The sequence below is a fragment of the Nothobranchius furzeri genome, chromosome 9, assembly GCF_043380555.1.
Source record: "Nothobranchius furzeri strain GRZ-AD chromosome 9, NfurGRZ-RIMD1, whole genome shotgun sequence".
Classification (NCBI taxonomy): Eukaryota; Metazoa; Chordata; class Actinopteri; order Cyprinodontiformes; family Nothobranchiidae; genus Nothobranchius; species Nothobranchius furzeri.
The window spans coordinates 47,363,924-47,391,871 of NC_091749.1; the positions used below are offsets into that span (position 1 = coordinate 47,363,924).

Below are 27,948 nucleotides of genomic sequence, written 5' to 3' on the forward strand. Positions count from 1 at the left end.
TGTGAAACCCAGTTACCCAGTTCACATCTGGGTAATCTGTGTGCTTTCTGTGATCAGCTGACTGTTTATTTGGACCTACTCTCCGGTGGCGACCCAACACATCCACCATCGACTGATTGGCTGAAGTTTACTCCTACCTACAGAGGGAACCTCTAATTGTCAGGTAGAATCAGCCAGCAGAGGGTTCCTGCATGCACGGTTCATCATCAAACTGAATGCAGAGGAGTAACCCCAAAATTCCACTATCTCCGCTCCGCTCCGCCCCCGCTTTCCGCTACCGCTCACTTCCAAACTCAAATTATACTGTACCCGCTCTACAACGGCTCCGCTCCGGTGCGAAGACCTGAGGTGCGCAAACAGGCATGTGCAGGATTTTCGAGATCTTGCGATACAGTCCGAGCAATAAACACGGAAGTTGGATCCAAACACCCGTTGTGTGGGAGAAGCATCGAAATGAACCGTTTAATCTGCCTATCATTTGTGTTGAGGGATCAGCAGTGTTTGGATAAACAAAGGGTGACTACTTTGATAGTACAAACTGTATTTATGGCTTATTTTTGTGCATTTAAAGTTCAGCCGCCATTGAGAGTTGTTAAAAGTTGTTAAACCTGTGCATATGAAACAAAAAAAAAAAACTCCTTTTGTTTATCGATTTATTGTGAAATAACGGAAGTTGTGCTTGCTCCCTTTCCTGTTGGGCGGTTGTGATTTCTGTCCATTGACTGCGGAGGCGCTCCGGCATCCGGCAAAAATAGAATCGATCCTATTTTTGCCGGATGGCGGAATGGCGGGTGGCGCACTGCGCCGCACGGCCGCAGTAGTGGAACAGCTCTGATTGACAACAACGGGATCGTTTTTGCTGCGGAGTTCGTGCCGGAGCGGAGCAGAGATAGAGGAATTTTTGGGTAAGCATCTTCTCTGACTGCAGCTCAAGACCATTGCTTCAGTGACACTACTTTACACAATGGGTGGGGGACCCTGGTCTATGGGGCCGGTATCCAGCATGTTTTGGTTGTTTCCATACTTCAACACCCCTTCATTATTGGCTGAGTCACCTGTTCAGCAGGTCACCAAACTCTGCAGAAGCCTGTTAATCACCTGCTGACTAAAATCAGGTGTGTTGAAGCAGGGAAATTACTAAATCATGCTGGAAAGCAGCCCTCAAGGGATCAGGATTACCAACCCCTACATGCACACCGCCAGGCCAATCAGAGGCCTCCGCTACATTGATAGGCATGACCGCAACATCACTTCAGCAGGCCAGTCAGTCCATAGGTGAGTGTGTACGATTGGTTGAGCATGAAAAAAACCGTTGTGACCCTGTCCATCTGCACCAGCAACAGGGAGCTGAATAGAGGGAGGGGCCTGGACCTCATTAGTAACAAAAATGGCCAGTGACTCCTACTGCCCTATCAGCACATTGTTTTTGCCCACACCTTATGAGCCTCTGTCATGGTCTGCGTCTGTGTCTGTGTCTCTTTGTGTTCCTCTTGTGTCCCCTGGTCTTCAGCCCTCCAGATATTCCCTCTCAGGTCCTGTGTTCCTTCAGTCTCCCTACCATAATTTCCATAGGTCTATTATTCCAGTTTTGTGTGTGTGTGTGTGTGTGTGTGTGTGTGTGTGTGTGTGTGTGTGTGTGTGTGTGTGTGTGTGTGTCCTTTCCCAGTTAGGTCTGGTGTCCTCTCCTGCTCCTCCTCCCTGATTGGTTATCACTTTCACCTGGTTCTCTCCCCTCACACCTGCAGCTCATCATCCTCCCATTATGCCCCAGTGTATTTAAACCCTGTCTTGTCTCAGTGTCTTGTCGGTCCATTGTTGATTGTATTTCTGTCAGCGTTTGTTCGTGCTCTGTCTGAGCCTTTTTTGGTCTCCAGGTTTTTGGTGCTCTGAGAGAGCTTTGGGTGTCCTGTGCTCCAGGACTTTTGGACTTTAGGCTCGCTGCCTTGGATTTATTTTTTGTTCTTCCAAAAAAAAGGGATTTTACTTTACCAACTTCTGCCTCGAGTCATCCTGGGTAAATCTGCATGTTTGGGTCCCGAACATCCCCACAATGTGACAGCCTCCTCCTCCCAACCCAAGGTTCAGATCTGAAGAAGCTTCATGGATGAGAGGTGGAGCGTCTTCAAGAAGAACAAGTTCAGTTGTTTCAAACTAAAACTTCAAGATTTTGAATTAAAGAGATTGACCTGGATTAGACTCTACACAAACAAAGGCTGGCTTCTTAATTTTTATACATTTTTGAATTGTAACCAAAAAGATTGGTAAAATAAGGGTTTCTTCATTTAATGTAATTACAGTTTGAGGTCAATCTTTTAAAGATGGGTTAATTCATGTTGTTCTCTAAACTCTGATGCATATTGTGGTTTAAGACATTATCTTGTTCTGCCAAAAACAAAACAAAAATGTACCTGCTTGTCATAGTCACCACACTGCTGGTGAGTCATGAATACACAACACTTCTGTTATGAAATTTGTCACAATACACTCTCCGTGTATTTTTTTTCTGCTTTCAAATACGCTTTGAAGCCTAAAGCCTTCCACTATTTCCTTCAAAATTGAGATTTTTCTATTATTCACAACTCTTGTGAGGATGCTTCAAATGCTGGCAGACTGAATTAGGTGTCAGCAACAAGCTGTCTGTGAAAGAACCCTGTGTGCTGCTTACCATGTGTTAAATCTCATTTATGGCACTTTATCAACAGCTGAGCTCCCAATAAGGTTTCTTCTGCAGCACTGCCGACTAGAATTTTTAAAAGATGCTTACATTCATTTGGAAATGTAACTGAAATACGTAACTGCAGTAAGAAAATATGAAACTACTTAAATATTTACTCCATTTCCACTGACACGTTATTTTCATGATCTGTTTGTAAATCATCCAAACAAATGAATCAGAGTTTGCTGGCATGAAAGGCTACCCACAATGTATACAAGCAAGATGGCGCCGAGTATGGCTGCCTCGTCGCGAGCTCCACCAAGCAACAGCTGTTTTTTGTGTTTACTACTTTTTCTTTTTCTTTATTTTTTCACGAGTAGCACATGTATCCTTGTGTACGACCGACAAACCTTACTGGACATAAAAGACAGAGTTTCTCATTGCTTCCCGGAGTTCAGGTCTTTCATCACGGACCCGCCGTTTGCAGATCCCCCATTCATCTCACCTGAGACGCCTTTGTTCTGGGCCCATGGAGGCCGCAAGCGCCGACGCAGAGGGAAAAGATCTGGCGTTCTGGTTCGACTGAGACGGCGCACTAACAGACCACCATTACCCAGTTTACTACTGGCTAATGTGCAGTCGCTGGAGAACAAGATGTGCGAGCTTTGGGCTCGGATCTCATTCCAGCAAGAGATGCGGGACTGCAGCGCGATCTGTCTCATAGAAACCTGGCTATCGGACAAAGTACCGGATCCCGCAGTACAACTACCGGGTTTCTCCGTGCACCGCGCGGACAGGTCACAGGAGCTTACTGGGAAAAGCAGAGGTGGTGGTGTGTGTTTCATGATCAACAACAGCTGGTGTGATTATGTGAACATGCACCCGGTCAAATCCTTCTGCTCTCCGGACCTGGAGTACCTGATGATTAAGTGCCGGCCATTTTGGCTACCGAGAGAATTCACAGCGGTGATTATGACGACTGTTTACATTCCCCCACAAGCCGACACTGACCGAGCACTCAGAGAACTGTACAGCGCGATCAGCAATGAGGAAACCGTACACCCAGAGGCGGCGTTTATTATGACCGGGGACTTTAATAAGGGTAACCTGAAGAAAGTCTCACCAAAACTACACCAACACATCCATTTCAATACACGTGGAGATCGGCTACTCGACCATTGCTACACCTCTTTCCGAGATGCGTACAAAGCCCTCCCACGCGCCCCATTCGGCCAATCAGATCACCCCTCCATCCTGCTTATACCTGCCTACAGACAGAAGCTAAAACGGGAAGCTCCAACCCTGAGGGCGGTGCATCGTTGGTCAGACCAATCGGAGTCTGCGCTGCAGGATTGTTTTGATCGGGCGGACTGGGAAATGTTTCACGCGGCTGCTAGAGACATTGATGAGTACACAGACTCAGTCTGCGGATTTATCAGGAAATGCGTGGAAGATGTTGTCCCATCCAGAACAGTTAAATCCTTCCCGAATCAAAAACCCTGGATTAATGGAGGTGTGCGAACGGCGCTGGCGGCGCGGAGCACCGCCTTTGCATCCGCGAACACATCAGACTACAAACACGCACATTACCAACTCAGGAAGATGATCAAAGCAGCCAAACGTGAGTACAGAGACAGGGTGGAGCAACAGTTTGACAACCCCTGGAGTATGTGGCAGGGACTAAACACAATCACAGACTTTAGAGGGAGAACCAGCACACCGCAGACCACGGCCTCTCTGTGTGAGGATCTAAACGCATTCTATGCCAGATTCGACACAGCGAACTCCATGAGACCGGACAGTGAGCGCACCACGGATGACGTCAGTGCGCACACTGTGTCTGAAGAGGATGTGCGGAGGTGCTTCAGGAGGGTGAACGCACGCAAAGCTACTGGTCCGGAAGGGATTCCCGGCCGCGTCCTAAGGTCATGCGCGGGTCAGCTGGCTGGAGTGTTTACACACATCTTCAACCTTTCCCTCTCTCTGTCTGTAGTCCCAGCCTGCTTCAAAATGGCCACCATTGTCCCTGTACCCAAATCCTCCACCATCTCCACATTGAATGACTGGCGACCTGTAGCCCTGACCCCCATCGTGAGCAAATGCTTCGAGAAGTTGGTCAGGGACTTCATCTGCTCTGCACTGCCCGATTCACTGGACCCTCTACAGTTTGCATACCGCCACAACAGGTCCACTGATGATGCCATAGCCCTGACACTCCATGCTGCCCTGTCACACCTGGAGAAGAGGGACACGTATGTGAGAATGCTGTTTGTAGATTACAGCTCAGCATTCAACACCATCGTTCCCTCGAAGCTAGACAGGAAACTGCAGGATCTAGGACTGAGCAGCTCCCTCTGCAGCTGGATCCTTAACTTTCTGTCTGACAGATGCCAGGTGGTCAGACAGAGCGGCACCACCTCATCCCCCGTCACACTGAACACTGGTGCTCCGCAGGGGTGTGTGCTGAGCCCTCTCCTGTACTCACTCTACACCTACGACTGCACGGCCACGAGAAACTCCAACATCATTGTGAAGTATGCGGACGACACCACAGTGGTAGGTCTCATCACCAACGATGATGAGACGGCCTACAGGGAGGAGATCAGCACCCTGACCCACTGGTGTCAGGACAACAGTCTCACCCTCAACGTCACAAAGACAAAGGAGATGAGAGTGGACTTCCGGAGGAGCAGAGGAATACACACCCCCATCACCATCAACGGCGACGCTGTGGAGAGGGTGAGCAGCTTCCGTTTCTTTGGAGTTCATCTGGCAGAGGATCTTACGTGGTCAGTGCACACGAACAATACAGTGAAGAAGGCACAGCAGCGTCTCTTCTTTCTCAGAAGACTGAAAAGACTTGGCATGAGCCACCGCATCCTCAGGTCCTTCTATTGCTGTGCCATTGAGAGCATCCTTACTGGATGCATCTCCGCCTGGTATGGCAACAGCACCTCTTACAACCGCAAAGCTCTCCAGAGAGTAGTGAGGTGTGCAGAAAGGATTATTGGAGGTGAGCTTCCCTCCCTCCAGGACATCTACAGGAAGCGGTGCCTGAGGAAAGCGGGGAGGATCATCAAGGACTCAAGTCACCCCAGCCATAAACTGTTCAGACTACTTCCATCAGAAAGGAGGTTCTGCAGCATCTGGTCCAGAACCAGCAGACTGAGAGACAGCTTTTTCCATCAGGCCATCAGACTGCTGAACACGGCGCAGACACCTCACCCTCACTACTGAAACTCCAACATTACACACTCCATACTGTACATTAATGCCACTGTTTTGCACATACCAACCTCTGTATATTTTATATCTCTTATCTTACTGTTTACTTTATTCATTTGTATACTTAGATTAGCCATTTTTTATATTTTACTTGTTTTTACATTACTGTATTTTTGCACAACTCTGTTGCTGTGAAGCTCGCACACAAGAATTTCACTCGCATGTACTGTACCAGTGTACCTGCACATGTGACGTGACAATAAAAGTGATTTGATTTGATTTTTGATTTGAAAATGCATTGCAGTAATGTGTAAGGCGGTATTTGTCATTTTTTTAAATTGTGAAGATTTGTTGTAACTTCACAAGTCTGAAATCCATCCATCTTCTGAACCCGCTTTGTCCACACAAGGTCGCGCACGGGGGGTGGGGGTGGGTGTGTGTGTGTGTGTGTGTGGGGGGGGGGGGGGGTGCACCTTGGGCATGGCCATGTCTGAAATCTACCATAGCAAATCAACAAAACAAGCTAGCTTCAAACCCTCTTTCCATGCTTCCTAACAATGTTCTAACACAGTATAGCTAAATATATTGTGAAGGTTAAAAAATATCACCCATCGCACTGCTGCACTTCCCTGAGTCCTCCACTCACGTATTCAGGTACAGAACATCACTGGTGCGAGAGGTTCTCAGCTCAATACTATCAGAGAAGGAGAAACAGCTGGCTGCTACCACTTCAACTTTAGGACAAACTACCACAGTTCCCCTCCCCCCAAAATTAAAAAAATAAACCAACATTTGAAGTTAGAGACAACAAATGACATTTGGACCTAGAAACTGCGACTGGTGTTTAACACTATCATGTTTTCTATGGCAATGTGCACTCTGGTATCAGGTGTATGTGGCCTAGGGATGATAGCCAATGGGAGGAATGAGACTTCTATGACTGTGAAAGTTGGCTTGTTTAGCAGAGTTGCTTATGCAATTAACTGAAAGGCTGGCAAACTTAAGCATACGTTTAGCACAAAACAAAGAGGTTGTTACACATATAAATGAAAGAAATTCTCTAAAAATTGTTTTCTGGCAATCCTGAAGACCTAAAATAGTGAACTTCAGTTTACATAATAATTAGCTCAAAGGTTAGCTATGTAATCTACGTTGCTGGGCCTTTCCACTGGATGTGTAAATGCTGTGCAATGTCCACAAAGCTTAGCATGGAGCAATTATAGTCGTTATAGTCGACTGATGCTTTTCCTGTGGCTGGGAAGCATCATGTTTTTGACACGTCCTAGGAGCGTAGGGACACATCGCTCCACCAGATTTGTGCTTTGAATTGTTTTTTACACACTAAACTTTCACAACTTGTCAAGCTCAGAAGTTCAGATCATGCCAGACAGTAAGTCAAACATGAAGGCAGTTAAACATAACTGGAAACTTTCAAAATTAAAGTCATGTGCACATTTCCAGGTGCTTAACTCCTAAAAACAGTAAGTCATCATCCTCCGTGGCCGAGATAAACAAAACAGAAAATAAACCAGACATTTATGGATACTTGCTGTCGTCTTTAAGCCTGGCAATCCAGACTAAACAAACGTCATTTAGTCTGGGAACGCTCCACTGACCGCTCTCGGTCCTGGGGCAGGTTCTACCATTGTCTTTCAAACGATCTCCACATGCTACTGGACAGCAAACACTGACATACTCACCGCAACGGATGTTGGTCAACGAGGCAGTCCACTGTTGAAGACGGCAAAAACACAACCTTTTTTCTAAGTAAAGGACTTAATTACATCTATCTGCTCTTGATTCTAATAAAGCCCAAGTCCAAATATTCCAAAATGTACGAAAAAACTTTTTAAAATGAGCATCATGCTGCCCATCAAACTAATAGAGCATATTGATTGGCCCACAAAGCCAATAGAGCACTGTGATTGACCAACCATTGTGGACCAATCACAGTGCTCTATCGGTCTGAAACTCTGATAGAGAGCTGTGCGTGGCCTGCCAGAATGCTGCTAGGGGGCGCAGAGGTTCCAATGGAGCATTCCTAGTTCACTAGGCTAGTTGTCTTACTCTTTGTTGAGCTGCTGAAATTACATGCGGTCTTGTAATTCTCAGGCAATTTCATGACAGCCGTGTAGAATGCTTTTTCTGTCGTTCCACGTCTGAAACGCTCCCAGTGGGTTAGTGTTAGGAGCTGCTTTGCATCCAGTGGAAACCTGCAGTTATAATTCTTTTCCCACATTTCTTGACAGTGACTGGTGTGCTTGCACCTCCAACTCACATGATTATTATGGTAACGCCACGTCACAGAACCCCCAAATCTTAAATATGTGGTGAAATACTGCTTAAAGGTATAAACATTTCTGTGTGTTTACGCCCTAATGATGATTAGCTAACATGCTCAGCTCAGAGATCAAATCTGGATAAACTAGAAAAAGTTGCTCTGAATCCAAAATGAAAAAATCAGCTGTAAGGTATTCTTTCTAGAACTTGACTGTAAAAGTTCCTCAGATCCGTTCATTCTGACTGCAGCTACATAAAAAATTATAGATGTGACAAACCTGAGTTGTTTCACTGGGGAATCTTTACACAAGCTGCGGATGCTAATTTGAACCTATAGCAGGTATTTGAGTCAAAAGTGAGTAATGTTTTCACTGAGTGGGTTCAGGGCTTTCCGGGGGAATTGTTGTCTAACTTCAGAATTGGAACTTGTACTTCCAGGTTTCATTAACACAACAGTACAGCCACTCCTCGTTCTCAACCCAAAGCACAGCGGCTGTGAGTGCCACTTTACCCGCCTCACTCGTCTGCTCAGATGAATTCAATCGCTGCATGACTCACTCGACTGAGGAATGAGAGACAAACAATCCCAGCTCACTTGACGAACGGTACCTGTGAGTTCACACAAAGTCACACGTCACACATGGAAGCCTGATTTAAACCAGAGACAAAAGGCGTGGATGAAACCCGAGCTCATCAGGTGCCTTTCTGTTGCCATGATGACAGTTGTCAATGCCAGCCCCTCTCATTGAAATGAGAAAGAGACTCAAAGGGACGGGTGGCTCGAGACTCCGCCCCACTTGGGGGAATACACAACCCTAACCTGCCAACTAAAGACTAATGATCTCATGTAGATGAGAACTTGAAACAATTAAGTGGGAAGGAGCTAACCAAAGCCCTTTTAGCCTTTTGTTGTTCACTGGTTTCTCTCCATACCAGCTCTTTGTGGCCTTTTCACAGCACCCTGCTGGATGTGGTTCAGGGCGTGTTGCTCTGCTAGCAGGTGTAGGTGCAGGTTGAGCAGGTTGTGAATGTCGCTCCGCTGGGCCCTCCTCCGTACGTCCCTGCTTCTCTTTCCAGGGCAACCACTGATTCATTCTTACATATTGGCAGGTGAGTGAAGGGAGTTAGCTCTCGGTGCACCTGTTCTCGTCTGACGCAGCCAGAGAATAAGGTAAGGATTTACTGCTGAGAGATTTCATTTTTAACAGGTACTACACAGTCAAGCAGAGCCTAACAGAATATTAAAAGAGGAGTACAAACGTTAGCTTTAAGAACAGAAAATAGGAAGTTGAAAGCCTTTAAGCGATGGGCCGTAACCTTAGAAATCAACTGAGATTATATGTTTCCTTGTAGATTTTAAACAGCCCTGAAAAGGAAACATAAGTACAATAAAACACAAGTAAAAATAACACAAAAGTATGTTTTGATTGCTGTTGTGACGTGGCTACATTAATTTTCTTTTCTCATACAGAGAAAGAAAAACACGGCAAGCAAGATGCTTTGTGTGTCACATAAAACACAGTTTGTATGAACACATGTATGACTCGAAACAAAGGACATTAAGAGCTGAAAATAACAAAAAGAAACTGTGAACGGCTCAGATATCAGATGATTAGTGTCTTGGTATCTGTATTGAACAGTGTTTTCGGGGTGTAAGGTTTCTTTCAGTGTATGTGTTTCGTTGTTTGGAACTGGATCTCAGGAAATTTGAGGCTGACAGGCTGTTCAGGTGATAGCTCTTACTGACTCTGACAGACCAGCAGAGCGGGAGCTCTCCTCAACAGAAAAGGCTTCCTGGAGCGTGATAGGTCAGAGGTAAACATGTCTCCTCGTCTTTTCGACCTGCTGCCTCTCAAAGGTTTGTTGGTGCGACGCCCGCGGTCAAACACACTCTCAGAGAGTCAGTGTTGCAGGATGTAGGGATAACATGATAAACAGGAAGTGACACCAGTATCGGATTAAGAAACCATCATGTGTGGGCTCAACATATTGGTATCATCCGTCTCCCAACTGTTCTGAAAAACTCCGGGTCACCTGTGATGTTCCTGAGATGAGATTCGAAGTCACCGCTTCTGTTTGCGTGATCAGAATTGTTTGCTTAGTGATGCTAGATTCATATTCATGAAGCAAACCAAAACAAACCATTCACACCACGGACTGACCTGTCCAACCTGCTCTACGGTAACTTGTCTTATTTATAGTTTGAGTCATCTGCAAGTGTATTTAACAACAGAATGTTCTAGAGTCAGTTACCAAATATGAAGTTAGTATGGCACCATAGAAAGATGAGCTGTATGTACACAACGGGGACACAGTTAGAGAGTTGAATGAAATTAAAACAAACAAAAACTTGTGAAAACTCAAGAAGATGAACTCAAACTCCTGATTGCTTTTCTTATTTCACAGGTGGGAGGAAAACTGTAGAACAGTTAAATAAAATCTAAATGTTTCTCCTGCTGACAATATGTTCTAAGCATCAGGAACACTAAGGCTGGAGGAAAAAATGCAACACATTCTGGATTCTGGAGAATGAAATCTGAAATTGTGTCTGCTGCTAGAGTTACATATGTGGGGAAAATCTGCTGCGTCATGTCCTGGCGCCTTGCAGCGGCAGGTTACAGCGGTGCTTTGTCATAATGTAGTCCCACGTCCAAATCGGCTCCTGAAATTCCTTCATGTTACTAGTTATTTTCATTTGCAGTCGACAAGATTATTAAGGTCACCAAGAAAAATTTGTATAATTACTGAGCCATTTTCATGACTTTTTCTAACAAAATGCTAGCGGTTCCCATTCACTTACACTGTTCACGCTGAACTAAAGCTAACTACTGCCAGATTAGGAGAATGACTGAGCTGGTTACAAAATAAATGTCCCCTGTCATCTAACTCTGGGGACCACAACATGGGCAAATAACAAAATTTCATTTTGGAGTGGAATGTCCCTTTAATATAAATATGCTGCATGACAGGTGTCTCTCACCCTGTTGCGTTCTTTTTTTGTTTCATCTTGATGTTTAAATTCGGCAACCTAGAAGGTCGTGACAACTGGCTGATCTCGTTGACACAAAGCCTTTTGTTTTGTTTTTGTAAAATAGCATAATTTGAAGGTGTTCCTTTCCGTCCTGATGGCTTGAACCATTTTCTTAAATATAAGCACGTATGAACGGTTTGATTGATCCAGCCTTCACGCAGCAGGCAGAAGCCAGCAACCGCCCACAGCTTTCCCATTTATGTCTCAAAGATTGGAAAAAAATAGACACATGGAGAATGACAAACAAGCTTGTGGAGAAATTGCCCACAGATTAACGTTTATGCTAATTGGCGTTTGTCAGTTAGCTGCGTGACAGATCAACAGTCATTTCACAACAGAAAAGTGATTTCAATTTGTTTTCAGGAAGCAAAGCGATATTATAACAGGTGAAACTAAAAATAAAATCCCCAGATTTCCTTTTCCTCCTTTCCAACCTGGCATACTGTAGATGGAGCCTTTCACAGCGATGATGAGAAGGAACAAAGCAGCTGATCAACAAAGAGACTCAGCAAGCATGCCCTGCAGGGAGCTGCTGCCATTTGTATGTAGGAGTTCTGGGGGAAACACAAAGCTCACAGAGCATTTGTGTTAATTCACCCTGTCAATAAGTCACATATCTCTCTGGAGACTGTGTTGAGACTTTGTTGAACCATGGAGCACCGCGGGGGTTATTACAAAGAAATCCGCAGACACACTCCTGATGTAGCTGAGGCTGTCCTGGTCCCAGAGTTGTTAACCATCATTTGAGAGGGTCTCTGGAAGTCAGAAAGTGGGATCGGATCAACTCCTCAAGGATTTCCAATATGACTCAAGTCAGTGAGGCTGACCTGCGCTATTAAAGTCTGCAGCTTTTTAAATTTGTGAAAAACAGGAGCAAGCAGAAATCTGTTGTTGTGCTTTGAGTCTTTCGGTGTGGCCGAGGTGAGGTGAGTTTGAAAGGTGTCAAAAATAACTTTAACAACTCTGGAACTGCCTGTCAGGAGTCATGAGAAAAACATCAAAGAAAAAAATAAATTAAACATTTCTCTTTTATACACAGCAGGTAAATTAAATGAATGAAGGAATTATTTGTAGTTAAAGCAAATAAATCAGGATGATAAATGTGTGTGTGTGTGTGTGTGTGTGTGTGTGTGGTGTGTGTGTGTGTGTGTGTGTGTGTGTGTGTGCGTGCGTGCGTGCGTGCGTGTGTGTGCGTGTGTGTGTGTGTGTGTGTAACTGACCACCTGCACTGCTGAATTGACATTTACTTGTTTAATCATGTTTCAGCTATATGAAAGTTCCCGACTTGGCACTTAAAAGAGTGTCCTGACTGTCTGACACGTCTTTGAACAGCAAAGCGGATGTCTCGTCTCAGCGTTAAGGTCTCCTCTGTCCCACGAGAGACAGACAAAGATGTGTCCTTTACAGTTATACACGTACACTGGGTTCCTTTTTTCATTTATTTATTTCTGGAATGGGGAGAGAGGTTACACTGGTGGATCAAGAAACTGTTTCAGTGATGGGAAATAAATAAATAATAATTGCACAATCACAAATTAATAAATTATTTAACAAATAATTTTCTTCAGTTAAATAATTGCAAACAGTTCAGAGGAACTCATGGTCCCCAGCTTGTTGTAGAAATATGACTTAATAATAATAATAATAATAATAATAATAATAATAATAATAATAATAATAATAATAATAATAATAATAATAATAGTTGTTGTTCCAGCTATTTTAGTTGAACTCTTCTTAATTAACTGTCTTATCCATTCTCACTTTCTTTAAATAAAATTTTACAAGTTAGTTTGCCATCTAAATCTGTAAATATTTTTTATTGAAAAAAAATAGAATCAGTTTGTGAAAATTTGGGCCCACTTATTAAGTAGGATGATTAGGAGCATACCAAGTGGGTGGTGCAGATGATTTTGTTTGTTAAACATCAGCCGGGGTGACAGGATGGTTTTGGAAAATCATGTTTTGACCACTTTTATAACTTGAGGAATGAATTAAAGTAACTTTCATTTAGGTCAAAGCTAAAGTCCCATGAATTCATCACACACTGGTGAAATCACACCTCCACATTAGACCCAACCTGTGGTGAGCAGTGAGCTGCAGCTGTAGCTACTATTTGGTGTTTGCAATTGTTAAAGTCTTTGGTATGAACTGACTGGGAATTGAAGCCTGATCTCCCAGTACCAGGGCAGACACTCATACCACTAGGTCACTGACAAGATGTAAAACATTTCTTGGTTAATTTTGTGTTATGCTTTTGCAAGAAATAAACAGAAAACTCTTTTTTCCAAGAAGTCAAGTAAGAAGTGTGTTCAAGAAAAAAAAACAGCTGTTGGAGATTCTTTGTTTTGGAAGCTAAAAGGCTGCAAAACATGATAAAAACATCTGTCACACTTCTTTCTTCTAGAACCATCCCTGTTGCTGCCAGTTTTTATTGTGAAAAGATCATTGTTTTATCCATTAACTATGTGATTTGGCTGTAAAATGTCAGTGATGTAAAACCTAAATATTGCTCCTATTTTCTTGTGTTTCAGCGTGAACCCGACAGGAAAATGAAACCTTTACAAGCCACCGCATGCCTCCTTATGCTTCTCCAAGCGTTTCACCTGGCGTCGCTTCAAACCACGACCGACTCGCCAGGACGTACGATTGATAAAAGCTGGTATCGTAAGCCGGTCATCCAAGCACTTGATAACACCGAGATTCCCCTAATGAATGAATCTGACTTTAGGACAGATGCCTCGGATTTTGCTAGTGAGCATAGTGGTTTAGCATCTGGATCAATGGCAGGAAGTACTGAAGAAGAGGAGAACGTGATAACACTCAAAAAGAATGAAAATGAAACAACTGAGCCGAACATTTCTAATAAATTGATGCCCTTTGTAAACGGAACCATAGAGAACCCAGAAGTTCCAGATGCTGCTGTTTCTCCAGCTAATGCAACTACTGACTCCACCAACTCAACCAAAACCAACATGAGTGAAGGTGAAGAGGGATTTAATTCAACCAGGACCACAGAAAAGCCCACCACTCCTCCAGGTTCCTCTGATACACCTGTGTTACCTTCAACAACTGTGGCTCCAGAGAACCAAACCACTCAACATTCCACAACAGCAGCAGATGCAGATAAAGGGTTAGCTAATAGAACCGGATCTATTGACAAGCATGCAACAACCACGTCAGCACCAGAGACAAACAAGACATCCGTCGGGTATTTGCCCACGATGGTGGTTCCCTTTAAAACCACAAACACGACCCTGATCACAACCACAGCTGCCCCAAACACACCGGAGAGGGCCAACAAGACCGGTGGCGGGATCTTCTCAGGACGAGATAATCTCGGAGAATCAGGTATTATGGTTTCCATGTTTGAACATAAAACAAGATCATTTCTGTCAAAGGGAATTAATTTGGAATCATCAACATAAAACGGAATTCAGTTTGTTAACGTCCTGCAGTTCTCGTTGAATAATCAGGATTGGTGCAAATTATATAATTTTTAAATAATCTAAAACCAAATATTTACCAGTAGTTCATATACATCTTATGTACCTACTATGGCCTACTATGAAACTTTTCCATATTTTACCTCATCTTGAGGCAGTTTGTGCTAAAATGACTCTTCGCAGGAATAATGAAATCTCGGTCAGACCCGTTCCACCCGCTGTGGTCAGAATACCGCAATTGCAACTTCAGAGTGACGGGCCGTCACCTGTGAATTTAGAAAAAAACGTACATACCTGGCGCCAGTGTTGTGCCCGAACGCGTTCAATGAACGATTGTTCGTGAATTTGTTTGATATTTCCGTGAACGTGAACTGAACTCGTTTGTATTTTGCCTGACGAACATAAAAGTGAACGCGTTCGTCCTGGCGTGCGTGAATGGGTTTGTGAACGCGTTCTTTTGCCGTTCTAGCTCCAGATCTCCATGGAGCTTTTCCATAGCTAAAGCCTAGCTAAAACATCCTGTTAACCATAGAGTTTATAAAAAGTAGAACCCGCAAACGCGGCCAAACGTAGGCAGTAGCGGTTGGTGCGGCGTCAACTCATCTAAGTCTATGCTGCGTGCAGGAGTCAAAGTTCATTCAGAAAAATTGAAAAGGGACTTAACTGAAAGATTATACATTTTTTTAATGTTTTGCTCTTTTAATATGTTTAGTTTGCTACCTCAGCCTGCTAAGACTGTTTAATAATTTCCCATAAAGAAATGTTCAAATAATGTTTTCCTCATGTTATTGAGAATTTACTGTAGGGTAAAAACTGCAGCTGGGTATGAGTGTGGACTGAACGGGTGCGAACAATAGGAAAAATATTTCATAAGTTATATATATATTATTTTTTTAAATTATGAACTAAAAAACAAACTAGTTCATTTTAGAATGTATGAACTTAACTTTGAACTAGTTCGTGTTTTAAACAAACTTTCCCAACACTGTCTGGTGCTGCAGTCTGCCTCCAGCCCGATTCCTGCATGTTTAATATCATACACACCGCTGATTTATTTGAGTTTATAGAGGACTGCTCCTCTAGAAACTAATAAAGGCAGCTGCTAGATTAAGGTGTTAAAAAGAACATTCCCCCCAGATTGCTCAATCAGTTTGTTTCACATCAAGAATGATTTTTCCTTAAATTATGTTGCTTCAAAGTGATTTTGTGTGCAAAATAGTGAGTGGGCTGACTCCTGTCTGCTTAAAGGTTATGGCTTTTGATAAAAAAAAAACTCAATTAAAATCAGTGTAGACAAAATGGGTGTGACAAATTTATTTTCTAAAAATGTACGAAACCGTTCATAGATCACTGCTTTGCACCCTGATCAAGCATTTTTATCGTTGTTGTAGATTTGACACGATGGGTTTTTCCCGTCCTTTCTCTGACCCACATTTGGCTGCATCTATGTTCCCACTGGCAGAGGACAAATACTTGCTCTTTCAAAGGCGAAGGTTGGATTGAGTTTCAAGTTTTATCGATGTAGCCACTGTGAGAGAAGGGGTCTGTTACAACCATACTCTCAGCAGGACAATGAAACCCTGTTTTAGCTACAAAAAAGGGCTTGAAAAAGGCAGCAAGGGACTAAGGTTAAAGAAGATTCTGCCTCTGTGCCGGAGCGTGAGACCAGCTTTTGGTGATGACCTCCAGATTTGGGAGATTGAGTGAAAAATAAAGGCTGCTTTTATTTGCACTAGTGCAAATCAATGTGCAATTCACTGCTTGTTTTTTAATTTTTTTTTTTTATTTTAGCTGTGCAGCTACTCGAAAATCTACTGCCACTGCAGAATAAAGCTGAGCACCAATGAAAAAGGCCTGTAAAGGGCTGGTGCAGAGTTCGGATTAAAATAAAACCTGCATCGCTTGGACAGATGTGACAGCAAGACATAACACTAACAAATGTTGGCAATAAACAGCAGGAAGGCAGTTCTGAAACTGTGGGCGATCCAGGAAAACAAAACAAAATCTCCACAGTTATCATGACAGGCCCAGTGTGTGGACAAAACGTGCAAAGACACCCACTGCTGTTTGCAAATAAACAAAGCCTATATAAATGTGATCTCCAACCACAATAAGCAAAAACACCCACTCACCTCTGGTGCTTGATCTCAATGAGAGCCGCCACTGTAGCAGCTTTAGGTGGCTTCGAGCTTAATGCAAAAGTCATTCAAACAATGAGCACATGGTTTATTGATATAACCTTCATCATCAGGGTGCTTTCATAAATCTAACTATTTAGTCAAAAGTCTTAGGAGTTTTTTTCTCCCATTCAGAGATAAAGTTTTATGGTGCTCCAAGATAAAGTCAGATGGTTTTTCTTAAAATTGAATATGTGAATGAAAGTCTGTCAAACATCCCATAAAATCCACCCATCTATGAATACCTATCTCATAGTAGCATTAGTGGCCACAAGGTAACATTTCAGTAGGAATTGTCCAGATAAAAATGAATGAATCAGTAAGTTTCACCAGTGGTACAGACGTTTGTGATGGTGGCAGGAATTTTAATCTATTGATTAGTCTTCTGATTTGTAATACTTCTGCTTTGTTCTGTGCTTGTGGGCAGGGGTGCCTCCAGAAAATTTTGATAGGGGTGGCTAGACGGGGCCAAGGATATTTTTGGGGTGGCACACCAAATTGGTTCTTGTGGTAAGTCCGGGAGAGTTTAGCCTGTGGCGATGTATTGCATTGCTCCTTTATTACTTTTTATTTAAAACAAAACAAACAAAGAAAAAAAAAACAACGCATACCCAAAACACATAACTTAGATTTTACAAACACCCCTGGTCACCCCTTGGGGGCGCCATTGCTTGTGGGTGTCAGCAGTTATGGAAGAATAGAGTCTCCAGGTAGGTGAAAGATGGACGTTAACACTTAAGTGCAAATGTGCATTTGGATGTTGGTGTTACACTCAACCATTCAACGGTAGCTCAGAGTTAATTTACTGTTTGACCCTAAGATTTCAACTTAGAATTAAAAAATTTCCCCTCAGCATTTATTTCAGTTTGATATGAAGACGTTTGTAGCTAGACTCAGATAATAAAAATAAAAATCCTAGCAGTGTTTGGAGGTGTCATTCTGCCAACTTTCACTTTGACGATTTGTAAATTAAGATCCTCTTACATCTGTGAGTTATTAAGGTTTACCTCAATATCATGTAAAACTGACTAATTTAGCACCATGAGGTGACCGCCATGGCTGCGTGGCAGGAAGGTCAGTGACTTTCTGGGTCTTTTATTAAAATTTATTGGGAGATTCTTGACACTCGCACGCACGCACGCACGCACGCACGCACACACACACACACACACACACACACACACACACACACACACACACACACACACACACACACACAGCTGTGGCTCTCACTGTAAACAGAGTTCACACTAACAAATGAGAATGGCAGGAAAATAGTTGACTGATAGTTATTCAGTCAAGAGAGGTGATACAGAAAAGTCTAAAAAGGCAACTGGTCGGTTTCATTTAGTTTTTAGAATCCAGCACTGAACCTCAAGTCTGAAGACAGATTTAGTAAAGTTTGTGAAATTCACTTTTCTTTTACTGACCCACCACCTGTTGGGTGTTATCAATCCAGGATTACCTTAGGGAAAGTTTAATGCACAGGGGGTTATAGTAATAAATCAATCAACACCAATACCAATCATAAACAATCAATTTAGACTTTGCAAAGTGGAGAGGAATCAATACACACCAAGCAAGGGTCTCGGTTCACTCTCCCAGACTGACGTCCTCCGAAAGCATTTATTAGCACACACAAAGATGAAGCACACACACAATTCACATTCCTTAAGCTATTACGTAGACTTTCTGGCGGGAAGCTGCTGGTGAAGAGAGTCTGTCTCAGCCCAGGTGCATGCTCTAAATCAAAAACTTTCTCATGGGATTGTTACAGATAAAACCGACTCGCTTGGTCTGCCAGAAACAGCTCAAAGGTTATTTCCTCCCTGGAAAGGCTACAGGATGACAAGGTTAAAGGATGAACCCTGCGTTTAATTGTTCTTTAGTAGCACCAGATGTTTTAACAGTCAAGAAGTTAATATTATTTCAATAATAATAATATCAGTTTTTACTTAACACACCACCTAACTCATCCCTCCTAAGGAAACCTGCTAGATAAGTGGCAGACTCCTACAGAAGTATAAGTTTAGTGGTTAGGCTGGACGATGTGGACAACATGCCTTTATTTCATTATTATCTCGTGTGTTGTGAGCTGACTTAAAAAATCCCAGCTGTGAGGTAGCTTAGCATAAAGTAGATCTATGTTTCCTCTCTGTCATGTGTCATGTCTGCGTCTTCCCTCATGTGTCTACTCGTGTTCTCCATCCTCTAGGTTCCCATTTTGGGTCTCATAAGCGCCCTCATGTGTCCTTTGTCTGCGTCTCTTTTATGTGTCTTCTCTTGTAGCTCCAGCCTTTTTGTCCCCAGCTCCCTCCTGGTTTTCTTCATGTCTCTTTGTCTCCCCACCTGAGTTTTTATAGGTCTTTTATTTCAGTGTGTGTGTGTGTGTGTGTGTGTGTGTGTGTGTGTGTCCTTCCCCAGCTCGGTGTGTGTGTGTGTGTGTGTGTGTGTGTGTGTGTGTGTGTGTGTGTGTGTGTGTGTGTGTGTGTGTGTGTGTGTGTGCGCGCGCGCGTGTGTGAGTCCTTCCCCAGTCAGGTCTGGTGTCCTTCTCTGCTCCTCCTCTAATTATTGGTTTCACCTGTGCCAGTTCCCCACACACCTGCTCCTCATCTCCTATCACTCCAGTCCCAGTGTATATAAGCCCTGTCAGTGTCTTGTCGTTCCATTGTTGTTGTCAGCGTGGTTTTTGGGTGCTCTGTGTGAGCGTTGTGTCTTGTCCCCAGTTTATGCTCTAAGTGAGCTTTTGTTCTCCTGATTCAGGGTTTTTGGATTTTTGGCTCCCTCCTTTTGGATTTATTTTTGTTCATCCTTCAAAATAAAGGATTTTTCTTTATATCATCTCCTGCCTCGAGTCATCCTGGGGTATCTGCATTTTGGGTCCTAACCATCTCCTACTCATCCTGTGACACTCTCCTCCTAAAAGAATGTTAGGGTGGAGTGACAATTCATAGAAACGTGTATTTTTAGCTTATAGATGAGGTGACAACAAGACGACAAATATACTTTATATTTTGCTTCGTATTGCCTCAGTTTAGGAGTAAACAGAATCAAGCAGTGGGTAAATACTGAGTTGTTTTATACGATAATCTTCATCAAATAAAAATGTAGCATAGTTGTGTCAAAGAATGTTGAGAACACGTCTGTCTTTTTAAAAATTGTAGAATATTTTCTAGTTATTAATTATCAATTTTATATTCCATGTTTTTATGCAAAGCATAAAAGGGAGTTAGGCATTTTATGAATTCAAAGTGTCTTCCTGGAGATGCCAGGTTTAGAAATAATAATAAAAAAATTAAATTGTAAAAGGCATTTATTAAAAATCAATTATTTTAATGTTTTCTGCAACTTCCCAGCTCTCTACCACAGCTACATAGAATTATTACATCCCAGTGATTCACGTAGAGATTGAATCTGTTCTGCCTTTCAAGAAGCAGTCAGGCCCATGAACCTTATTTAGATGAACACAGCATGCCACCTTAAATTATTCAAATTTATTCAAGGAATTATGGTGATTTTGGCATGTTAATTGCATTAATCATCACAGTGTAAATTCTGCAATCCAGACTAATTGGGATGTGCATCTATGGAGTGTGCTACTACCGCAAACAGATTTTCAAAAACCCATTTTCTGCCATAATTATTTTACAATTAGCCCCCAAAGACAGGAGTTGACATAAATAATTTATTTGTTGACAAATTATTCACTTTTCCACCCTCTCAACCCCCACTCATTTTTTTCTAATGAAGGCATGGATTCAGACCCATACAGGAGAAAAAGGAACGTGGCTTGGGTGGCTATCCTGGGAACGGCGGCAGCAGCCGCATGTGTGGGGGTGGTGGCCTACCTCGTCCTGAAGAAGAAGCACCAGAAAGGGTTCACACACAGAAAGCTGGTTGAGGAGTTTCCTTCAGATCCAGGTATGGTGGTTCCTCCATCTGGATCAGACTTTAGACAACAAACAGAACTTTGAAAAATGTTGTTAGTCTGTGTGGCCTATTGTTCCATAAACCTTTAAAATTAATCTAACAGACTAGGCTCATTCACTCACACATTTTCACAAGTTCAGCAATGTTAGGAGACAGGATCCACATCCAGTCAACATCTGTTTATAGGAGAGCTTTAGATGTGCTGGTTGGCAGATTTTATCCCTTCCAGTCTGTGTCGTAACCAACTGCTGGCTGGAGCTGCATTACTCATCCAGCTTTAATAAGGTAACCTCACCATAATGAGCTAACCTCACCATGTGAAATAGGATCATGTTCTCTAATAGCCAACATTTTGTCTCATACTTGTCATGAGCATAAAGGAAGAAGGTACTTTGTCAGTCACAACGTCCCCTAAGCACCCTGATACTCAACCTTTATGTGAAATTAAACAACACAATACCGACTCCATTCTGCCTTCTCTCTCACACACACACACACGCACACACACACACACACACACACACACACACACACACACACACACACACACACGCACGCACACACACACACACACACACACACACACACACACACACACACACACACACACACACACACACACACACACACACACACACACACACACAGAAACAGATTTAGGGGCTGCCCTGAGTCATTCATGTCAGGGTAGCATTGGGATTGCCAGATCGATTGTGCGAGCTTCAGCTGTTGTTGATGTTGGTGGAAAAGTCATGTTGGTAGGGCAGGGACCTGCAGGAAGTACTCTCTAACCCAACATACAAGGCAAAAGCTTCAGTCAAAAGCAGTAAGAAGTTATTAGAAGAGAATAAATACTAACATTATTGGGTGTAAGAAGGGTGAACTTTCTGAAATATATTTACTGTTTATGTTGGACATATTTTTGGATGGGTTATTTAAAAATAACCTTCTGGGAAACAACTATTCAGCAGAAAATCATGACATGATGTTTATCAAAGTTATTTTCCCTTTAAAACAAACAAACAAACAAACAAATGCCTGTGAATCCAGTCTTACTGGGCCTTTTCACTGGACGTAACCAACGTAAGTGTTGCATAACATCTGTGAAATGTTTCTGAAGCATACATCAAATTTATAACGCAGCAGTTAGCCACCATTTTAGTGGCTATGATGCTTTATGACACAGGTATCAAAGGTCCTCGAGGGCCGCTATCCCACATGTTTAGTGTTTTCCCTGTTTCAACACACCTGATTTATATTGTAATGACCTGGCTGGGGTTGTAAGCCAGGTGCATTCTGGGTGTTGTGTTATATGTGTTTCCTAACATTCTGCTAGTTTCTATGTGTTGATTTGAGTGTTATGTTAATGTAAGCCACAGGGAAGGTGATGTGTGGTCTGTGGAGCGGGTTGAATTAGCATGGTTAACTGACACGTGACTCTGTGTGGTAGGAGCGTGATAGAAGTTCGGTGTCTGTAGCGTTACAAAGGGTGGAAGAAGAAGCCTAATAAAGATCTGGTGTGAACCACTACTGCCTCCTGCTGGTTGAGTTGAGGACTGCCGCTGAGACGCTCGGGGTCACTACAATATCATCAGGTGATTAACAGGCTTCTGGAGAGCTTGATGAGCTGCTGCACAGGTGAATGAACTGTGTTGGAACAGGGAAACAACAAAAAGATGTGGGGTACCGGTGTGCGAGGACTGGAGTTAACACCCCTGCTTGACGGTTTTGGAAGCATCCCAGATTTTTGCTTCAAGTCCAATTTTTATGTCCTACGTTTCCAGAACGCATCAAGCTCAGTTGAGATCGGGCAAGAGAGAAAGTAAAACATGAAATCAGTGCAAAACATCTAGAACTTTTCAAAATAAAAGCTTGTGAAGTATTCAGTTTGCTTAACTAGTAAAAAGAAATCCATCATTAACAGTGAAACCCCTGTAGCTGAGGTAAAAAGAACAGAAAATAAACCACAGACATTTTTGGATACCGTCTTTCTCCTTGATTGTTATCATGTGAACTGTCAAAATCACACATGGTCCTGCAATTCTTCTGTTATTTTGTGACCTCCACGAACCAGCTGGGTGGAAAGATTTTGTTTGAAACACTCCCATAGGAGGATAGATTGTGGGTAAAATGCATCTATTTCATTACACGCCGCATACACTTCCAGTTAAAAGCTGAAGTCAGTGCTTTGAAAAGATCTTATTGCCATCATGACAATTTAATTAACAATTATTTTCAAATTTCCAGTCCTCAGATTAGACAACTGTGAACCTTTGGATTTGAAGTTTGGTGGTTCAGGTTCAGCCTACTACAACCCGGGACTCCAAGGAGACAACATCCAGATGGCTGACATTCCAGGACGTCGTTAACACTGAAAAACTCCCAGGATAACAACTGGAAAAGTCCCTCAAAATAATGTCTGCCAAGGATTAGAACGTGGAGTTTGGTCATACCAAGAGCTGACCTAAAGGGACTCTTGTTGTTTGTGGAAGGGGTTTTTCTAGGCCTATTGTACGTTACCAACAAACATGTCTGATAGAGATTATGCACTTTGAGCTATATTTATTTTACTGAAATAGAGGGATGTGGCAATAGGCAAAATGAACTGTTGCCACCTTTGCATGTTGCCAAAATGAATCAAATGAAGATTTTACAGCTTTTCGAATGTCTTTGAAGGATGGAGAATAATATGTAAAAGAAGGTTCCATTTATTGAGAAAAAAAACACAATATATATATATATATATATATATATATATATATATATATATATAATTTTTTTAAAGCCACATACATTTATTTCTTGGGGAAATTATTGAAAAAAAATTCACGAGTAAAAGAGAAGGGCAAGAACCCAGCTCCTGCTGAAATAAATAAGTAAATAAAAAGATAAGAAATGCTGCAGCCCAACTGTGCAAGTAGCAGATGGCACAGCTGGTTCATTGAGGCATTTGAAACTAAATTCAGAAGCCATGATGAACAATGACATTATCAAAGTCAGCAATCACCTGCTGTTTGCAGAATGATTGCTGAGTCGAATTTAGACTACGATTTGAGACTTTCCATAACTGGCAGCCACAGCCAGAGGGACAAAACTAAAGGCTTGAGTTTGTTTTCTGCACTAGTGAGGGAGGTGGAGGAAGGCTGGCTGCTGTTTTCTTATTCATAGAATGAGATGTTTGTATTGTGAAGGGAAGCTGTGTATCTGGTCCTTGCACTAAGTAGCAAAAACTGTATCATTATAATACAGTCTTTAAGTCTTCCAACCCGCACAAGCCCAAACAGAAAATTGAGTTTGTCGTAGCGACAGTGTGCATCGTGAGGAAACTGCGTCTACCTGCTGCCTAGCTGGAACATGATTATAGAAGATTTATCATCATTAAACTTTTCTTTTACTCAATCTTTCCTTCAACATGGACTGAAAAACATAAAAATGAATTGTATCTTACAATAATATTACAGAATAATCAATTATTGGTCTTGTCTTTGTAATTTTTTGAATAATTTCAGACTTGCTCTTTCCTATATTTTCTTACTGTGATCCTATCGAAAAAGAAAAAAAGAAAACTCATTTTACACAAGTTATGTCAAGAAAATTCTTCCTGAAAATAAATCTTTTCGCTCTCTATGCATTTTCACTCATCATTACCCGGATGACACCTGCACTCGATCAATGTGCATTGTGAATATGACTGATACGTGTCTCATCTCAGGCTAAACAGCCAAACAGCAAGTGCAAAACGTTTGGTGGTGTGGGGAGATGCAGCAGGCGTGGCAGACTAGCTTCCTTCCTTGCTCTAATTTGTGGCATCAATCAGTGCCTTGGCTTGCTTCTCTAAAGAATCACCGCAGTTACTGCTGAAATAATAGGACAGATAGACGGTGAGACACTTCAACACCTCGGCTTGTAAAAGGATTCAGATCTCAACAGAACCCTGAAAACATTTGATTTGTTCGTACATAAATGTGCCTTTTATTCATCAGTTGTAAAAAAACCAACAACATATATACAGCACTTTTAAGCAAAATCTTAATGGGATTTTATAAACTCATTTCACTTATTATAAAAAACTGCACTGTTGTAACCGACCAGGACAATTCTTGAACTCAAACTCTAAATAATTAACTGAGAGCATGTACATATGTCTGCGGGGGCATTGGCAAGTCCATTTACACGCCCAACAAAGTTAAATTTATTGCAGTGAAATTAAATAATTTCGATCGAAACTGAAGCTATGACCAGTTTATTGGCTAAATTTGAATTCATTATCCTTAAGATAGCTGACTGAAAATGAGTTTAACCTACAAGCCAAACCTTTTGTAATTACCAAATCAGTGTCTCTTTATCAGATGAGCTTACGTAACAGTTAAATGGTCAACGGTTAAATATGCCGGAAGCCTGAAAGTCTTTAATTAAAACAGGTTCTTGTAGATGATTACAGGATGGAAAGACACAATCGAAGAGGACACCTATCTCTGGATGTATTTAGTGAAGACCAAAGCTGCCCTTTTTTTTTATTTTGCAGGTGAAAAGTATTTATGTCCTCAAACATTTCTGTTTTTGTCCTTTTTATCACACAAATGTTTCAGATCAGCCAACAAAACCATAGCTAGGTCAGAGACAACAGGAGCAAATGTAAAATTCAAATTTCAAATATGATTCAATTTATGAAATGAGCAAGCAATCAAAACCAGCCTGGCCCTATGTGGAAACTGGAATGGCCTCCTAACGTAATAACTGTTTTAGCGCTTGTTGGGAACAAATGTAATTACATTTTAACAGTTTTTTTTCTCCAGTGAGCCATTTGTCCCACTATTCTTTACAGAATTGTTTTAATTTAGTCACACTGGAACGTTTCCCACCATGAATGGCGTGTTTAAGGTCAAAGGTCAGACATGCTTTATTTGCAGGAAATCGTCTGGGTCCTTAAAGCCGGGCGTACACTGTGCGACTTTTTCACTTTTTTGAGCCGATTTTCCACTCGTGCGAGAATCCACAAGATCGGGGCGAGTTTTGCGCTGAGCATCGTGTAGTGTACAGGGGGTTACGAGAGGCGATTAACACCACGTGACCAGCTACCGATCAGCAATCGTGAGCTCGCATGGACTTCTGGCGTGTTTGATATTTTGCTCGTCCCTCGTGAGGGTATCGCACTGTTGAAGCGGAGCTGCGAGCAGCCGCGACCCAAAAAGAATCAGAACCGCTCATGGCGCATGCGCAATCCTGCATCAACACCGCTCTCCCGCTATTACCCTAATAATACACGTTGTTCGTTTTTGTTTCTACACGTTTTTTTTATTCACAAAGATTGTCAAGAAAGCGTGTTTGTCGTGTTCATGTCAAATTAAACTGATCACAAAACACAGACTTACTTTCTTTATTTCGTTTTCCTCATCCAACCCCCATAAATCCCTGTGTGTCCTCCTGCAGCACTCCCGAAGGACAACAGGCAAAACAAGACAAAAAAGTCTGACGTGTTGAGTAAAAACTGCTATTTTTAGCATATTTTTAGGGCCGACATGTTGCTACCAGACGTACAGTGTGAGCAGTCAGGTCGCATGCGAGAACTGGGTTGTGCAGTGTGAGCACATGACTCGTGAGATCTGCCCTGCGAAGTCGTACAGTTTGAGCTGAAGCTGAGTGCTACGAGTGAAAAAGTCGCACAGTGTACGCCCAGCTTAAGCTGCAAAGCAACCCCACACCATCACATCACCACCACCATATTTATGAGTTCTTTTTAAAAAATGTAGTGTTAGTTTACACAGAATTGAACACCTTCCAAATACTGATGTCAGCTCACAAAATAATGTATCAGCAACACATTGTTGGCCTAATTGAGACTAATATCTGGGTTATTTTTGGTCAGCAGTGATTTGAAATTGAACTTTCCCAAGGTTTGCCATTTTTGCCCCAACTCACTAAAAACCATGACCTCTGACATTTATCTCACCCAAGCTTGTGGTACTTTGGATGTTCTGGGTGTGCTTTTTGAGATATTTTAGCATACTTAATTATACAAATCTGTTTATGTTTATGTATTTAAGCAAACAATTTTATCCAAAGCAACTTAGAAATTAGGTCTGGCAATAACAATGCCTAGGTGTAGATAGTGAAACTGAGTGTCCCAAAGAGGGGGAACCCCCATTGGTAAATCATGAATACATGAAATTCATGATTCACCAATGGTGCCATTTTTTCCCCTCATTGGTACATGTTGGCTTTTATAGGCTTCTCCCTTTAAAGGTGTGCAACAGTGAAAACTCTTTTTTTAAGGATCATTTCTGATTATAATCAATCACTCTGAGTTTTTCATTCAGACTGAACATGAATGTATCCTACACCTATCTCCTGCATTAGCTTCTGATAGGAAATAGACGGTGAAACTCTAAGGTTAGAAAAGCCTGACAGATCTACATCACACTGTCACTTAACATTTATGAATACACGACAGGTAAGGCTGTTGTTGGTTTAGCGCCCAGGAATCAGCAGAGAATGTCTCAGCTAGCAGAAGCTAACCATTAACATTAGCAACTACAGCACACAGCGAAACTCCTCCAGGCTTGTTATTTGTGGAGATAAAACTTCAAAGTTGCAGTCAGTGGTAGAGTCGAGCTGCTGTTATCTAATCAAAGGCAAGACGTCCAAATATCAGGAATAAGACTACAAATGGCCTGTGTTTGTATAAACTCTGCCATGTTCTGCCACTCTCTCCTCCAGCTGACTCCTCTGTGCAGATACAGCCCCCTCCTACAACTTTAAAGGCATTTATTGCTACTAGACCACTGCAAATGTATTGATTAAACAAGTGTTCAACACCTTTAAAAAATACTCATTTGAAAACTACTCATTTGTCTGATATTTAAAATGATTTTGCTGATTTGAAAAAACTGAAAAATTGACAATGAAGCAACAAGAAACTAAAAAGTGTACTTCAAAGAACAATTAATCCTCTAAACAAAAAAAAAGAGTACAAGGTTAATTAACTAAGCAGAAATGTTCAGTATTCACAGAATTATTTACACCTACTTTTCTGAAACTTGAAGAAAAGAAATTGACTCTACTTTATTCTCCCGTCTCTTTGGGCTTCACAGATTCAGTGAAGCCGGTTAGCACAGAAGCACCCGTGTAGCACCTGGTTCTGTCACTGCGAGGCCAGTGAGGATGCAGCGATGAGTAACAGGTCGTGACTCACTCTTGAATGGT

The 27,948-nt window shown here is 42.2% G+C and overlaps 1 protein-coding gene across 2 annotated transcripts; it reads left to right on the forward strand.

Moving 5' to 3' along the window:
• The first annotated feature begins 8,975 nt into the window (after nt 1-8,975).
• Nucleotides 8,976-24,372, forward strand: muc15 (mucin 15, cell surface associated). Of its 2 annotated transcripts, XM_015953679.3 has the most exons (4): nt 8,976-9,332; nt 13,727-14,543; nt 20,566-20,736; nt 22,993-24,372. In XM_015953679.3, exons 2-4 carry the CDS (start codon nt 13,745-13,747, stop codon nt 23,112-23,114), a joined length of 1,092 nt encoding a protein of 363 aa, XP_015809165.3. In that variant the 5' UTR covers nt 8,976-9,332; nt 13,727-13,744; the 3' UTR covers nt 23,115-24,372. The 2 variants fall into 2 exon arrangements, with proteins under 2 accessions (XP_015809165.3, XP_054588216.2); XM_054732241.2 differs by lacking the exon at nt 20,566-20,736.
• The last annotated feature ends 3,576 nt before the right edge of the window (nt 24,373-27,948 follow it).

What these genes read in the sequence shown, in the direction of transcription:
- muc15 (XM_015953679.3), top strand. Translation starts at nt 13,745, where the DNA reads ATGAAACCTTTACAAGCCACCGCATGCCTCCTTATGCTTCTCCAAGCG. An exon ending in AGATAATCTCGGAGAATCAG is followed by an intron (nt 14,544 to 20,565) that starts GTATTATGGTTT and finishes TTTCTAATGAAG; the next exon opens with GCATGGATTCAGACCCATAC. An exon ending in GGAGTTTCCTTCAGATCCAG is followed by an intron (nt 20,737 to 22,992) that starts GTATGGTGGTTC and finishes TCAAATTTCCAG; the next exon opens with TCCTCAGATTAGACAACTGT.